Source organism: Punica granatum, chromosome 1 (assembly GCF_007655135.1).
Source record: "Punica granatum isolate Tunisia-2019 chromosome 1, ASM765513v2, whole genome shotgun sequence".
In the NCBI taxonomy this organism is placed as follows: Eukaryota; Viridiplantae; Streptophyta; class Magnoliopsida; order Myrtales; family Lythraceae; genus Punica; species Punica granatum.
In genome coordinates, this window is record NC_045127.1 from 1,926,242 (window position 1) to 1,943,551 (window position 17,310).

The 17,310-nt window shown below is 37.8% G+C and overlaps 2 protein-coding genes across 2 annotated transcripts; one reads left to right on the forward strand and one right to left on the reverse strand.

Moving 5' to 3' along the window:
* Positions 1-7,811: 7,811 nt before the first annotated feature.
* On the reverse strand, positions 7,812-9,307 carry LOC116193160 (pentatricopeptide repeat-containing protein At2g38420, mitochondrial). The gene is given in 4 exon segments (XM_031521949.1): positions 7,812-8,398; positions 8,401-8,656; positions 8,658-8,963; positions 9,251-9,307. Coding segments are annotated over 4 exon segments (840 nt in total). The 3' UTR covers positions 7,812-8,177.
* A 5,200-nt stretch (positions 9,308-14,507) lies between these two features.
* On the forward strand, positions 14,508-15,790 carry LOC116192755 (protein LURP-one-related 15-like). The gene is made up of 3 exons (XM_031521390.1): positions 14,508-14,852; positions 15,052-15,279; positions 15,384-15,790. Exons 1-3 carry the CDS (start codon positions 14,598-14,600, stop codon positions 15,525-15,527), a joined length of 627 nt encoding a protein of 208 aa, XP_031377250.1. The 5' UTR covers positions 14,508-14,597; the 3' UTR covers positions 15,528-15,790.
* Positions 15,791-17,310: the final 1,520 nt, after the last annotated feature.

Consider the following 17,310-nt stretch of genomic DNA (forward strand, 5'->3'; position numbering starts at 1 on the left):
CATATTTTGCACAAAATAATTACTTTTTTGTATAATTATTACATTATTATTTATAAAAAAAATTTCATGCGGAACGTGCTAGTTTTCATCTAATTAGTTTAATTTTTTAATAGGAGCACAGTAGATCGGTCATTCAGGAGACAGAAAATGACACTTTGGCCGGCTAATTGAGGCATCTTATGGGATTATTTTGGATGCAAATGGTGATCCGACTAATTTTGACTTATCCTAACCAGGCCATGAGAGACAAAATTATATACAGACCACCACCACCCCGATATTCAGGCTGGAAAGAAAAAAAAAAAGAGTTGCACGATCGATTGCCCATAACCAAATGTTGGAACTTCCACTTGGGAAGCTACACACACACATATATATAATTAATCTAAAGTTATTGAGTAAATTAGTTACTCTATTATAAGGTACAGTATCTAATTAATTAGTAATATACCATCCAGCAAAATAAATAATCATCAGAAGTTAGATACATCACAATAACATGCTGTAATTAAAGGTCTGCGCACGATAGATACTCATACTCTAAAAAATCAATCTGAATTATATTATAGATTGCCCCATCAAAATCTTTCCCTAATAATATTTATATATCTAAACCATGCTTAGTTCATCTTCTATGTCAGGCGTGCTTCAATGGCTGCTCTTGTTTTACCTACTTTTCTCCATTTGCTGACTAATCCCAATTAACTATAAATTACAGAAATTATCACTTCACTGAAAAATAAAATCCATTAATAAAAAAGCCCCATTTCTTAAATTTCTAGATTAAAGTTTTTGTTTCTTTCGTTGATTTTGATTAGGTGATGTCAAGTGTAGACCTTGTAATCTTGACACGTCTTAAGATTAAAACAGTCCTGCAGCGTCAGACAAGACATCCGGAAAAAATGCTTATCACTACTACTTTTCATGGCTTTGATTTAATTAAGATGTAATGTATCCTTAATCAAATATTAGTTATTTTAATTTTTTGTTTTTATTTGCACTGCTGTCTCCTATTCGTGTCGTTGCCCCTTGTCAATCGGGGGGATGCGGTCAATGGGCGAATATATGTCCGCTAATGAAAGGTCGAAACAAATATATGGTTAATTTAATTAGTCTAATCCTGCGTCTAGTCTCTTAACAGAAGCATCCTCATAATTACTTGGTACGCAAACCACACTTCTTATACTTTCCACTTGTCGCATTTTATTTCGTTCGACAACACGAAAAGACCCTCGATCTTCAACGCGCAACAGTATCATATGAATTTTCATCATAAATAGTGAGCAGTATATAATTCTGAACGATAATTCACTGACGTGACAACATATAACAAATAATTGTGCAGAACTATTGTTAAAGGCATCTATATTATGTCGGCGATCAACATGGTGCGATTGCACAATTACATTCTTTCCCCATATATTGTAGACGATGAAACCTACAATTATATGCGTCGTCGTGGAATGGTAGCACGTACGGGCATGTCTAGAAATGATCCGATGAAAAGGTAAGGCCATATATAAGGGCATAAAAATTAATTATTGAGGGGGCCCGGAATCAAAAAGAGAATTGCATGAATAGGGGTGTTTTCATATCGTTGTATTGTTATTGTTATATGTATGAATATATAATCAAGGTAAGGTAAGGCAATGGCCCCCCATTGCATTGTCTGTGCTCTTTCTGTCTGGACCATATAGCTGCTGCAGCTTAGATATTTGTTTCTGTTCTTCTATTATAGGCCGCTGAAGATTTCCACAATCCTTTGGAAGGAATATGGAAGATTTATTCACTTGTTAATGGATTTCCTCGCCCATGCGCGCCCACAAATATAACCGATGAAATGCCCTCCATCCATCACTTTATATGTGCTACTTCCTCAAGCGGCTTGATTCTACTGATTACTCGAGTTATAAGTTCAAACTCCTTCTGTATTGGCGAATAGACATATACGTTGAATGAATATTACATGTGAAGGAATGAGTTGAGTTACATTTTATGACTTGTTTGGATCGCGGGTTATGAAGAGTTATGAATTTGCACAATAACCCTTCATAATCCGTGATCCAAACAAAGTATTAGGGAAGACAACTTGATGTGCTGTCCCCCACAAGTAATTTTCGGTACAGAGATGTATGCTAAATGATGTTGTAGCCCATAATTATGTATGATGATTTCAGAAGAGATTTTTTCATTGAAAAATAATAAAATATGAGATTTTAGTGAAGATGATGCATGTTAGAGGAAGGATTCTCAGTTTCTCACTATTCGAGCCCTGTTTTAGGACAAGAGAAGCATCTCTGACCTTCACAATGTGGGAAGTGGGCGTGGATTAAGCACTCGGATTCCATTAAATTATATAGAAGTGGGTCTCGCGGAAAAAAAACCACAATCTGTATAATTATTATTCCTTTTCTTTTTCATGCACGATTTTATTTATTTTAGAATGTCGAATACGAAAAGGGTAAATGGAACAAAACAGACTTAAGTTTACAAACGTTTAGTGAAGAGACCAATATATGCATTCTGATTAAGGCCACTTTGTACGTGTAACCCCCACAAGTAACGCGCGTATAGACAATATATGTAATGGCCATTATGACACGTGCTACCGATATTTTTGCCGCTTTGGTCCACTACGATTGACCTTACAGATATTATATATAGATAGCTGGATCAAAGCCTTACATATCAAACGACACACAACACACCAACGAGGGGTTGGATCCGCTGGTAAGCTGACAACAAGCAGTAGGTGAGGTTCATAGTTCGATTCTCATATGGGATTTAATGGCGGGCCTCAGACCATATAATACACCGTCTGGTGAATTAGTCGGTTGCTACGGCACTGGAAACCATCGACATAAAAAAAACGAGATATAACATAATTCACTTCTGAATGAATTATATTGTCCTCTAGTCATGGGTGTTTGTTGCACAGATGCTGCCACTCGACCTAGCGGAGGAAAGAAAAGAAAGTGAAGATGATGAAATAAAAGCATCTGCTAACGAGCGATGGAATTCTATAAGGATCGCGAGGGAGCAAGCTATATTAACTTCGGAAATCTACCGAGTTTCTTTCGGTGTATGGGTAGGTGCAGAAACACACGAGGGTAGAACTGACTATAGTAGTACGTCGTATGAACTGAACAGAAAAATTAAAATCAACAGGAGGGCCATTGGCATGGTAATGCTTACAGGTTTTGTTGATTCATAATTAATCCTCAGATAGCAACATTACCTGAAGATGACACCTAAGTCTGTGTATGCGTTGCCATGTTCTGTGGCGAGCAGAGGGTTCGCCTGGAATTAACTGAAGAAAAATGGACGTTTTATACTTGAGAGGCTTCAATTGATTTGTGTCAACTTCTCATTGGCTGCATTGTGCAATTTGATGTTTTCTATTCTACGCTTTCTTTGATAATTATCCGGAAATAATTATTTACTTCTCAATTCCACCATTTCAAAGGTGGCAAAAAACTTTGGTGCTGCTGATCGTGCAAGACTGATAGTACACATAGACATTTTCCTAGAATATTTTCTTGTTTTGATTATTCGGAAGACCCATTAGCCAAGAATAAGAAAATACTCGGACCATGATCATAAATGTTCCGGAACTAACCAATCTAAGAAGTCATTGATTTCAGGTTGAGGTCGAAGTATATGAACCAAATCGTATTCGTTTTTTCGGTTATAAAGGGGGCACAAGACCTAGTACAATAAAAGAAAAATTCTAAATAATTAATAAAGGAGCACATGTAGTCTTACTAGATATCAAAGCTGTAACTTATAGATCAACATGCGAGAGTGTGCGTCACTGCGTTATATCCTTTTGATTGAAACCTACTTTTATTGCTAAAATATATTAGAGGACTAGGAAAGATAGCCCAACTTTTAATTACTTGTCTGAGTATTATTCGCTGTGAGTAATATGGCTTCTAGAATGAGAAGAAATCTGACAAAACATAGCTGGCCAACCAGCCAACCCTATGGCAGTCTGGTCATCCATCGATGCCAAGTGATTAACAAGGTAATATATTAGGCGGCCTTAATTCGATTTCACACCTTAACATGCGCAATGTAATTTTATTACATTTACATGGTCCCCAGTATTAAAGCTTTGCCAGAGATGATCCAAAAGATGGAAGAAAAAGAAAACAATCAGTGAAGGTGTGTGGTCAAATGGGCTGACTGCTTTGACCTCCCCGAGACAAAAATTTGTCCGTGATTTTCTCTACAAAGCTCCAAATCTTCAACTATTCGTCATAGCATTGATTGAAATTGTAACAAAAAAGAAAAAAAAAAGTGATTTGAATTATATACCGATATATATTGCCCAAGAAAAGATTTTCCTCTAAGTGAAAATTTAAACAGGAGTTGTAGTCGGTACGACTAAAAATTAAAAAAGAAAATGGGGCTGCGAGAGAGATTTTCCGGTCGAAAAAAATGCCAGCAGAATGGGACGGCCTTAAATTTGACAGTGATGGTATTAATTGGGGATCATATGTAAAATGCATCATCAATCAACAATAGTGAAAATGACAACCTGCCCCCGAAATAATTATTAAACAACTACCAGCCAGCCCTTATGGAAAAGAGCATGCTTTTCATTTCTATCCACGAACTTTTATATGGCTGCAAGTTGATAAAGATCCGAACTAGGGTTCAAGATTGATGCATGGAGGATTTTTAATTAGATCAATTAAGGTAATTAGCAGAAGAAAGATAATTAAAATCTTAATGTTCGGGATTTGGATCGCACTCCTACGCTGTGTGGAGGAAGAGGAAGCAGCAAATCAAGACTTACCATATGACTTTGACAATTCGTTTTCGGATGTTTGTGCTTTTTATGGGAAATTCGTCTTTGGATGTTTGCTATTTGTGATGGAATATATAAAATATGTAAGACTTTTACCGTAATACTAAATACTTGTACTAATGACGATTATTAAAAGTGCTAAATATTTGAACTAAAATATCAAATGCTTGAACTAAAAGTACTATATGTATTACGGTAACTCGATATCACATTTAAAGAACCACTTTTTATTTATCAGTACATCAAAAACACCAGTGTTCCCCCGGTTGCACCTTGCACCTGGTATACACACACACACAGATATATATACATATATATATATATATGGCTAGACGAACATGAAGTCTCACGAGCAGAAGTTTCCCCAATTTCTCTTCATTTTTCTGTTTTTCCTGTTTTACCTGAGACCAAAATCAAAGCCTCATTTCCATTACGAACAAAGTTTTTGGTTTGCTCCGACCAAAATGGAACATTTCACTTGTAAGGCTTAGGAGGGTTTTATGGTTTCTTATCAATTTAATGGCAGTATCTGCTTGTTTGGACCCACAACCCAACAAACTTTATTGCTTGTTTCTTGCTGAACCCCTCTTCCTCTTTTGTTATAAACGAGGGGGCAAAGAGTACAAAACCCCCCTCCAACATCACCATTTTTGACCTCTCTCTCTCTCTCTCTCTCTCTCCTCCCCCCCCCCCCCCCCCCCCCCCCCCCCCCCCCCCCCCCCGTGTCTGTGTGAAGATCGATCGGTGGGAAAGGAGACGAGGCGTGTGACGGGCATGATGGAGAAGCAGGGCACGTGCATGACCGACTCATTGCGATTACAAAGAACTAAAGAGACTGTGGTTGGAAACCCAGAAGTTACCAATGTGCATGGTTAGGGTTCTTAATTTTCTAGGAGTTTTGCATATGAGTAAGTTCTTCATGTGCCCTCCTTCCCCATCTTGACCCCCACGCCTTAACGGCATAACCGCTGCAGCAGATATTAACCGACCTCAACTCTATATGTATGCTGCCCATAGTGTTATGTTATGGCAGATCTTCCCAAAGGTTCAGGTAATGAGTATACGTTATTCCCTGTTTCAGCATGTCCTGTTTTCTTTATTAAATCTTGTATGTGTAATTGTGTATGCGCAATACATCTATATATATAATGATGCAACTTATGCCATCGATCAGAAAGTAGAGGAAGTCCAAGAAATTAAGAGCTTCATGCATTTGATACCTTATGAAATCAACGCCAGTGTCAGTGAGATGTACCAAAGCTTCTATATAAAATATATATATATGTGATAAATTGATAATAAAACAACGTTCTATTCACAAATTAGATGCATTGGGACATAAATCATTTGCATACGATATGAAACTTGAAAAAAATAGTATTGTGGTGATATTTGTGGGTTACAAGAGAAAAATGGTTCTCTTGGTGATTGAAAGAGGACTAAATATTCTATGAGTATTACTCATTCACTTTGGATGAATGAGATCATACATACGGCATATATGGGATAGAATGGGATCATATACTAATTATTAATTTCATCTTGTTTTACTCCTTTCATATCAAACAGTCCATGCAATTTGCTCAATGAACTAATGCTATATAAATTAATCATATTTTTCAAAGAAATGTGGTTAAATTATTATAAATTAATTATTTGCATAATTTATTTAAGTGATTTATATATAGATTATATGTAATTTTCTTTTAGAGAAGTCTTTATTTGAAAGTATGGCAGTTTAAAGCCATTGGTTTTTCATCATACTAAATAACAAGAAAGAATAGAAGATATTGGTTTATCGAAATAAGGGATCATTCAAGTTCTGATTTCTTTTTCTTTTGTCTTTCTCTTCTTTTGGATAATTAAGTCATTCTGAATTTTAATATTGCCTGTTCATTAACAGCTTTAAAATTAGCTTACTAGTATGATGACATTGATGGCTTAGTGGCAAAGAATGTTCTTCATCATCATTTCATGTCGCCATCATATTCGACGATTAATATGCTAATATTTTTTGAAAGAGTGAAGTGATGTTTACTCCAATATTTGTCGGCTATGAGGTTTGGATGTATGTCATTCAGCAAATTTATAACTTACATACTGACCTCACAGTAGACAATCGACGCGATGACGGAAGATGCAATATTTCTTGGACGATAATTAAGATGTATTAACTACAAACGTTATCTTATAAATGTGTATCTCATTTTGTGATATGACAATTAATCATTCCTTGCAAGCATGAAAATAATCACATCTTTGTTCTATTCCAGTTGGAGCATCATATATATTCCATTATATATTGTCAAGTATATATGTACGATAGACTTTCACACCGTTAGAATTTTCTTTTACATACATACAATACTGAAAAAGATTCCACTTTGGATGGTGAAAGGGCAGTTCAGGCCGTGCATGCATTGAAAGCTCAATGCTGGCGAGGAAAAATGAACAATTCTGGAGGGCATTAACATCGTTTTGGCTTTATATATGTTGTTTGATCAATATAGAGAAATATGTCTTTTTTTTAGCTATCGATGATCCGTCACCGAAAGGACCATTCTTTTGGTTGTTTACATGCTAAAGAGAAGATGCCATAGTATGTACATGTTACAATTCAATTCAAGTGCAAAGATCCATGCTAGGGTGGGTCGGGTTGGGCATCGCTTACCACACAAGTCCTTTTCTCAACAACTAATATATAGTTACTTTAAGAAAGTAAAATTGGGGATGCCACCCACAATCTTCTTCGGATGCCTCAATGATTTTTTTGAATTTAAAAGCAAAATATTAAAATTAAAGATAAAAGGTAGATTATTTTAGAGTAGTTCCCTCACTAAAAATTGAAAAGGTAAAATGGGTCATATCTCCCCCACTCCACCTTTAATGTGACTCCAATAGTTTATTTTGACTGCATTGGTTATATAATCTTCACTAGTGACTCTTTCCATTTTCCCCTCGAGTATGCTTGAGATCCTATTGAATGGGCTTGGCATAATTTTGCCTTGATCAAGAAAACTTAGAGTATTTTAGTTTTGACAACGTGTAGGTAGAAATAAACCACACATTGCACGTGAGGGCGGGTGTTGAGGAGTAAAATGGGATAAATCCCACATCGGAAAAGAAAAGGAAAATCCATGGGTTAATATATGGCTTGGGTACCACCACTTATCAGCTTGAGCTTTTAAGTGGATATGGGCCCGAGCCCGTATAAGCCTAATGGAAATTTAATAAGTTTGCTTTGTCATTGGATAGGCTTAGGACTGTCGGTGCAGCCTAATTTTCGTATTGTTCACTTGATTTTTTATATAATATCTGCAAACAGGTTCATTTACTATAAGCTTGTCCAAATAAACAGGTTTCAGAACTCCCCATACGTATAACTTTTATCCACAGCCTCCTCTAATAGATCGACAAAACCTTGAACAAGAGTCAGATACATCCTCAAGCTCAGCCTGAGACCCTTATTTTGTATCTCCTTTCTGAGCTGGCTTGCCCGTCCCAACTCTCCTCCCATGCACAATGCCCCGAATATGATCTCGTAGGTAGTCTCATTTGGTCTGCAACCCAACTCATCCATAAACCCACAATACATATGGAATCTTCAATGCGATTCTGCTTACAGTGGCCACCAATATATAAATGGAAAGTACCAATATCCGGAACCAAACCCAACACAAGCAATTCGTCGAATACCTTCTCAGCTCTCTCATAGTCCTCTTACTTGATAACCCCTCCTAAAATCGAGGTGTAACAGGCAATGTCGGGCTTAATCTCATCGAGCTTCATCTGATTCAGAGCAACTAAAGCATCCTTTCCTCTACCAATCTTCACCAGATAATTTTATCACATTAGTGTAATCCATTAACCCAGGAAAAAATGCCAACTTTCTCATTTCTTCCAAGAACCCGAAAGCGTCGATTCTACTCTGCTCCTCCTTGCAGAGGAAAGACAATATCAGCGAACACAATCTCACATCAGTGGTGAGTTCGTTGGCAATCAAACGTTGCAATAGATTTGCAGCATTGTCTGCTCTGCCTAATTTACATAGGGCATTAATCGAGATTCTCAAGCGGGAATCTTCAAACCTGTTGGAGAAAGGTTGTCTCAGAGCAGCTGCAACTTGTTTGATATGGTTTCTTGTCGTCTAAGTTTTTTTTGTTATAATTTGTCTTTTATTTAGCAGTTATTGGAGCAAATGTAGTGGCAGTTACTTGCTGCAGTTTGTGTATGGCAGTTTCTTTTCTACCTTCGTTTTACGTTTCCAGTATTGTATGACAGTTTATGCAATGAGGAATAAAAGTTTTCATTCCCTACGCTGTCCTTTGTCTTTCTTCCTCTGAATACTATGTGTGTTGTTGATCCAACAGTGGTATCAGAGCCCTAAGTGATCTTAAGGGGCCTGAGTGACTTGTGAGATTGATCGATTGTTGCTTCATTAGTTAAAGTTCGCAGTAAGATAGAGGTAGGTTCGAGTGGCTTCTCTACCATGGTACCATCAGTGTTCGATGGGAAGAATTACCAAGCCTGGGCTGTCAAGATGACTGCATACTTGGAGGGCCATGATTTGTGGGAAGCTAGGGAGCAGGATTACGAAATTACTCCCTTACCAAACAATCCCATGATGAATCAGATCAAGTATCACAAGGAGAGGACAATAAGGAAGGCCAAGGCAAAGTCGTGCCTTTATGCTGCCGTTTCACCTACCATTTTCACCAGGATTATGGGGCTTGGCTTAGCAAAGGAAATCTAGGATTTTCTCAAAGCATAATATGAAGGAGATGAGAAAGTGAGGGGCATGAAAGTGCTAAATCTCTTAAGAGAGTTTGAGAGACAACAGATGAAGGATTCAGAGATAGTGAAAGAGTACTCTGAAAGGCTCATCGAGATAGCCAATAAAATCAGAGTCTTGGGGACTGACTTGAAGGATGAGAGGCTAGTTCAGAAGATTCTGGTGTCTCCTCAAAAGAAGTTTGAAGCAATTATAACTTCTTTGGAAAATACAAAAGATTTGCTAGAAATCAAGTTGGCAGAATTGGTGAGTGCCCTCCAGGCCCAGGAGCAAAGGAGAATGTAGATTTTAATATAGATTTTAAAGGTCCCCATGCGAGTTTAATATAGATTTTAAAGTGTATGGTTTTATTCCTTCAGGAAAGAATTTAAAGGTTTTTGGATGCTTGTGTTCCTTGCATGTTCCTCATGTTAAGAGGGACAAACTGGATCAAAGAGCTGAGCTTGGGATCTTCATTGGGTACGGTCTCCAAACAAAGGCATGTAGAGTCTTTCAACCTGTGTTAGAAAAGGTGATAGTGAGAAGGGATGGTATCCTTCTGGAGGAAGATGAATGGAATTGGACGAAAGAAAGCAAAGAAGGCAAAGATAAGTCTGTAGCACGACAGTTTACTGTACCTTTACAGGTTGATGAGGACTTAAATGGATTGGAAGACATAGTGGATGACCCACCTATTAGAGGCACAAGGCTGCTTGCAGAGATCTATGAAAGATGCAATGTGACAGTGCTTGAACCTGCAAATTTTGAAGAAGCAAATTAGGATTAGAGGTGGATTGCAGTAATGCAGGAGGAGTTAGCAATAATCCAGAAAAATCACCCACTTGGGAGTTGGCTGACATACCACCAAACAGGCATGTTATTGGTGTTAAGTGGGTGTTCAAAACAAAACTTAATCCCGATGGTCCTGTCAATAAACCTAAAGCTAGACTAGTTGTGAAAGGCTATGCTCAGATTTGGGGAGTGGACTATTCAGAAACATTTGCTTCTGTTGCAAGGCTTGATACAATCAGGCTGCTATTTGCAATTGCAGTAGAGAAGGGGTGACCCACATTCCAGTTAGATGTTAAGTTTGCTTTTCTGAATGGAGAGCTCGAGGAGGAAATCTATGTAAAACAACCTGAAGGCTTCAGTGTCAAGGGGCAAGAAGAGAAAGTATATAGATTGAGAAAGACATTATATGGACTGAAACAAGCTCCACAAGCATGGTATGGGAAGATAAACAGATACTTGTAGGACTTTGGCTTTGAGAAAAGTCCGAGTGACTTCACTCTCTATGTTAAGAAGGTGAACCACAGTTTGTGACAATATCACTTTATGTGGATGACTTGTTGGTGACAGGGAATGATGAAGAACATATAGATAAGTTGAAGCAAGATCTATTTGTAGCCTTTGAGATGACAGACTTGGGGAAGATGGCTTACTTTTTGGGTCTTGAAATTATGCAAGCTCCACAAGAGATCTTCATATGTCAGAAGAAATATTTGAAGGAAATTCTAAAGAGGTATAAAATGGAATATTGCAGAACTGTCAGCACTCTTATGGCAGCGAAGGAGAGGTTGCAGAAGAAAGATGGGACATATCTTATAGAGGTGCTATCTATAGAAGTTTGATTGGATGTCTCATGTATCTTACAGCAACTAGACCATATACTCTATTTGCTGTGAGTGTTTTGTTCAAGTTTATGAGTTGTCCCAGTCAATTACACTTGGAGGTTGCAAAAAAAGTCGAGATATCTCAAAGAAAACTTATCATTTGGATTGAAGTTCAGCAAAAAGCCAAGGTTTAATGTAAAATCCGAAATTTTATTACGATAAAATTCGATAATTACGTATGAATTTCCTTACATATAAAGGATATTCAAAAAATTACAAATTCGATCGGATGAGTAAAATTCCGATAAAATGCTACGATTCACCGTCACTTTTAACTTGAAAAAACACTGAGAATATATTTGGGGGTGAGCTTGACGTCCAATGAGTAACCACAACCTAAACTAGCCGGATCATAGCACGATTTTAATAATATCATAAAAATATCATCGAGACTTCCAGAACTCAGATCATTCATGTGCCCCTTTTTCAGCTCTCGACCATAGTGATGGCTCCACACTGGCAGCCTCTCTGCTCTAGGCAGCCCTTTCCTACTGCTTGGCTTATGATTGGCTCAGGGTACCACAAGACTCACCGACTCCCAACAATCTCATTTACCCAACTCAATACCTCACTTCTCATTTTCAAATATCATAATTGATTATATAAAAATGCACGCATGATTCGTGACATTGACATGACCATGACAATGCAGTTATAAAAATACCATTATAACGATAATAAAAATACTAGTTTAAGAATAGGTTACTCACATTGTCAAGTCTCCCGAACCTTAAATATCGAAAATCGAATGTTTTCTATTTTCTAGAATTTTCCTCATATTTTTCCCTCAATATTCTCCCTAAGTTGCTCAAAGGCCTCTCTCTCTCTGTGTAATTAATGGTTTTGGCCGTGGAAATTTAAATGACAAAGAAGAGTTCATGAGGCCATTTAAAGGGAAGAGAAGGCGGTGGAAATGGATGAAATTGATTTGGATTTGGCCTTGCGGTATTGAAGAAGAATGGCGGTGGAAAAAAGAAATGGATCCAGATGAAATTGAGTTGGACATGTGGAAAGGCAAGGGTGAAGGAGAATTCAACACATGGAAAGTTAAATTAATGCTTATCTTGCAAATAAGTACACATCAAGAAATTATTAATTTATTTAAATTGATAATGATAAGGAATATGAGGTTGTCACAAAATCAAATTAAACGATCCACATGTGTACATGTATGTAAAATTTTCCATTTAATAAATAATAGATGAAATCTGTAAATATGTATATTGAAGAAAATTCTCGGGATGTTACATTTAAGTTGCAGGGTTTTTCAGATAGTGACTAGGCAGACTCGATGGATGACATGAAAAGTACCTCAGGTTAATGTTTTCAATTTTGGTTATGCTTGTTTCTCCTGGTGTTCCAAAAAAATAGGATATTGTGGCTCAGTTTACTGTTGAGGCTGGAGCTACAACAACTGCAAAGATCTGTGGTTGAATACAAATGATTGCATTGAAGTTCATGTGGATAATCGGGTTGCATTAGCAATATCGCAAAATCTAGTTTTTTATGGCAGAACCAAGAATTTTAAGGTAAAGTTTTTCTTTTTGCATGAGGTGCAACGGAGTGGTGAAGTTATGCTGGTCTACTGCACATTTAAAGATCAGCTTGCAAACATTTTCACAAAGCCATTTCAGGCTGGAAGATTTGAATTTTAAGAAGAAAAATTGGAGTATGCAACAGCTTCAGAACCAAGGAGGAGTATGTTGGGAAAAGGTTGTCTCGGAGCAGCTGCAACTCGTTTGATCTGGTTTCTTGCCGTTTAAGTTTTTTATTGTCATAATTTGTCTTTTATTTAGCAGTTAGTGGAGCAAATGTAGTGGCAGTTACTTGCTGCAGTTTAAACGTGTATGGCAGTTTCTTTTCTGCCTTTGTTTTACGTTTCCGGTACCGTATGACAGTTTATGCAAGGAGGAATAGAAGTTTTCACTCCCTATGCTATCCTTTTGTCTCTCTTCCTCTCTATACTGTGTGCGCTGTTGATCCAACAAAACCTAATACCCATCTGCCGACTCTTCACCAGAGCCTCGGGGAACAAGCTCGAGACCCTGTCGGGGGCGACAGAGAGTTGAGAGCAGGGCATCGAGGGATCGCACAGAAGAGACGCACCTAAACTTAGGAATGCTGCAGAACGGATGGACCGCCTCTTGAGATCCGTCGGTGTGGCAGAGGGACTTCATCAGGTCGATGAGGACGGGCTCTGAGGTCTCGAATTTCTCCACCGCCTCGAGGTGGCCGAGGATGGCGGGGATGTGGCGAAGAAACCTGGAGGGCTCGGAGAGGGTTCTGAGGACAGAGCCGTAGGCTTTGGGTGTCGGGTCGCAGCGGCGGGTGGAAATGAATCTGTGAGGGCGAATATGAATTTTGGGCGTTCTGGGTCGTCTTCTGCTTCATCTGGAGAGGTTTTGGGAGCAAACTTGAGGAGGGATTTCATGACTCGCTGATGCTGCTTCCGTTGGTCATTGGATTCTTGGCAACGGGCTTTCCTGAATGATGGTGTCGGCCATTTTCGGTTCTTAATTTGGTCACACCCTTCAGAGAAGACGAGCTCCTAACCGTTGATACTGAGCCGACCAGAGTGGTTCTACGTATACACTTGATAAAGATATTTTAGTCTCGCTAATTCGCATCAAACCAGGAGGCGTGGTATTGCACTATACAATTTCGCTAATTTCTTTATAGTAAATGATGAAAATGACACGGAAAATTTGACCGACATCTGCACAGAAAAGGTTTGGCTTTTCTTGGACGAATCTCATGATCCTCAGGAATTGGATATTTTGAGAAACATATTGAGAGAGAATTGGATTTGGTTAGACAATGTGTGGTTGGTAAACAAGGATTGATTTTTTAGTAAGGTATGTATTGTCAAATATTCAGTATGATTTTACAAGATCTAGTTTCGTTCAAGTAACGTATTCTAGCCAATTGAAAGGATCTTATGATCAATCCAGAGATCATTTTGATTCCATTAGTAATGATGAGACCTTGAATTTGACCAAATCCAAATCCATCCACGTTCAGACAGTAATTAGTTATTGAAAATCAAATATGAGTTCCACGAGCCCCGCCGTCTTATTTGAACCGCTCCTCCTAGGAAAAGTATATGTGGGGTTGCAAATTGCAATAAAACTAAGCAATCGCAGCGACTTGGTTTCCTGGAAATTATCAGTCTGTCTGACAGAGAAAGGATTAATAATTCCAATCCAATTAACCGCGTCTGAGCAATCCTATATATATATATATATATATGAATGAAAACCATTAAGGTTGTGTAAGTAATTGAGATCATAAACAACCTGAAGAGATTTTGTTGCAGATAATTCTCTTCAAAGGCATCATGGCAAGCGCAGGATCATCATTTCCGGGTTCAACCAACTCTCTTTCTGTTATCGGGCCTCAGTACTGCACCCCGTACCCGATCGACCTACGAATAGTGAAGAAGGTCATGACAATCAGTGACGGTAACTTTGTTGTCACGGACTCCGCCGGCAATATTCTGTTCAAGGTGAAGGGGGTGCTCCTGACCTTCATTCATCAGCGAAGGCACCTGCTTGATGCCGCAGGAATCCCTATCGTCACCCTGCAATCAAAGGTATCACTTTGCAGCGCATGGTATTTTACATAAGCTTTAGTTTACACTGTCCTGCTCAACTAACATAATATTTCGAGAATAAGGTGAATTATGCCTTAAAAACTTTATCGCAAAACACAAAAGTTTGATTTCTCCCGGTTCGGTATTTTCGGGGTTTGTTCCACGTTCGCTGGTCGCTAAAGACTATCTGTTTGTGCAGGCAATGACTGCACATTGTAGGTGGCAAGCGTTCAGGGGTGAAAGCAATGACCCGAACAATCTGATGTTCAGTGCAAAGACTTCTTCCATCTTATTTGTCAAGACCAAATTGCACGTCTTCTTGGCCCACAACACCAAAGAGGACGTCTGCGATTTCAGAGTCGAAGGGAGCTGGCTCGAGAGGTCGTGCAAGATCTACATTGGAGAGTCTTCGACCGTTATTGCGGAGGTATATATTAAGCTGCTCTTTAAAATTTTTATCTCTTTCAGACTTAATACAAACGATCAAAGGTTCAGACAATTGCTGAACTATATATTATATGTTACATTCAGATGCACAAGAAACACACGCTTCAGAGCATCTTGGTCGGGAAGGACAATTACATGGTCACTGTGCATCCCAACATTGATTACGCCTTCATCGTCGCACTCATTGTGATTCTTGACGAGATTAATCACACGGGTCAACAGAGCTAGTTGACCCCAGGCCAGAGGATGTCTTTTAATTTAAAATGCTGCATGTAGAGATGCAGATCAAGAAAATTGAGTGCACGCTTGTCTTGGACACTATTTCTTGTATTTTTATGAGTGGTGTTGAGATATGTTGTTTCACGTAAAAAAATTTAGAAATAAATCACAAGCTTATATGAAGTTTCGATTCATGAACCTATTAGCTTAAGTTTTTGGATTGTAAATGGACTCAAATCCGTATATACCAAAGTGAGAATTTTTTCATGGTATCAGTGTGGGTTATACTTCCGCCTGCTTGTGTGGGTTCACACCACGTCAAGTCTAGTTTCGAGATAGCTAAATTGTGCCTCATGCACAAAAGTCTAATCCCGATTCGTAGTCAGTTTTTGAGGGCGGATGTTCAATTCCACACGTCACATGTATGTGAAGCATCAAAGCAACACGTCGCCACGTGAGAGTGGGTGTTGACACATATTATCCCACATGGAAAAATTAAAGAGAAATCCGTTGGTTTATAAGTGATTGGATACCACAACTAATCGGCTCGAGCTTTTGGATTGGAGATAGGCCCAATAACTTACGAGCGGATGTTGACACATATTGTCTCATACGAAAAAATTAAAGAGAAATTCACGGGTTTATAAGTGATTAAGTACCACAACTTATAGGCTCGAGCTTTTGTGTAAGAGATGAGCCTAATAGTTTATAAGCCAAGTGGAATTTTATAAGTGGATCCAAGCTCAATAGCTTATAGGCCAAGTGAAATTTTACAAGTGAACTCTGTTAGAAAGTTTTATTGTTCCTCTGTCATGTATACTTGATTCTACGAATTCCTTGGTTCCACTTAAATTTCAATTATAAAGAAGAATCATGAACTTCATATAAGAATTAAAAAAAAAATGAACGAATTAGTTGGACGGAAAGTGTGACTGATGAGGATGCACTTGGAACATATTGGTTTCGAATTTAATAGTTGTGGCACTATACTAAGTCCCCTTCCTCAAGATTTACTATTCTAAATTCAGCATATTGTTGTGTATTTTTTTTTATCAAATTCATTAGGCCGGTATATATAAAAATATAAAAATTCTACGATTTGTCATTAGTAATAAAATTATTATATTAATAATTATGAAATAGTGTCCGATAATTTAAGGTCTGGGGTACTAAAAAACCTATAAAAAACCGAACAAAGCTGATAGACAAATAATTTTAGAGTGACCATTAAACAAACAAACACAAATAGAACTCTCAAATTTAATTAAAATGACTTTAATAAATAACTTTTAACGCTCTCAAACTTAATTAACCTGACTTTTTAAATGACTTCAAGAAAGATAAAGAAACTGTCATATATCATGAATTACATTATTTACCAACGCATCACCCTAACACTATATAAATAACCACCATTAATATCCCCCATATATAATTCTCCTTTGATTAAAAAAAGAAGAAGAAGAAGTCCTGTTGAACACGCAAATATATTTATCGCTGGGAGAGATGGCAAAGCTTTGCGTCTTTCGTTGGGTTTTCTTCTTCCTCATTCTTTCAGGTAACTCATATGTTAAAGAATATTTCATAATTTGAACCAAGAAATTATTTTGTCATGAATATTTACAACCATTAATCATTAATTATAACTATGTAGTAATCTCATGATTTCTTACATGATAATCTATATGTGCAGTAATGCACGTAGTTCCACAGGCCGAAGCAAAGAGATGTTTTGTGACACTGCATCCGACAGGCTGCAAACTTTTTGACTGCAAGAAGGAGTGTTTCCAAA

Coding starts and splice junctions, on each gene's coding strand:
- LOC116192755 (XM_031521390.1), top strand. CDS start 14,598: ATGGCAAGCGCAGGATCATCATTTCCGGGTTCAACCAACTCTCTTTCT. Junction 14,853..15,051: donor TCGTCACCCTGCAATCAAAG/GTATCACTTTGC, acceptor CTGTTTGTGCAG/GCAATGACTGCACATTGTAG. Junction 15,280..15,383: donor CTTCGACCGTTATTGCGGAG/GTATATATTAAG, acceptor TGTTACATTCAG/ATGCACAAGAAACACACGCT.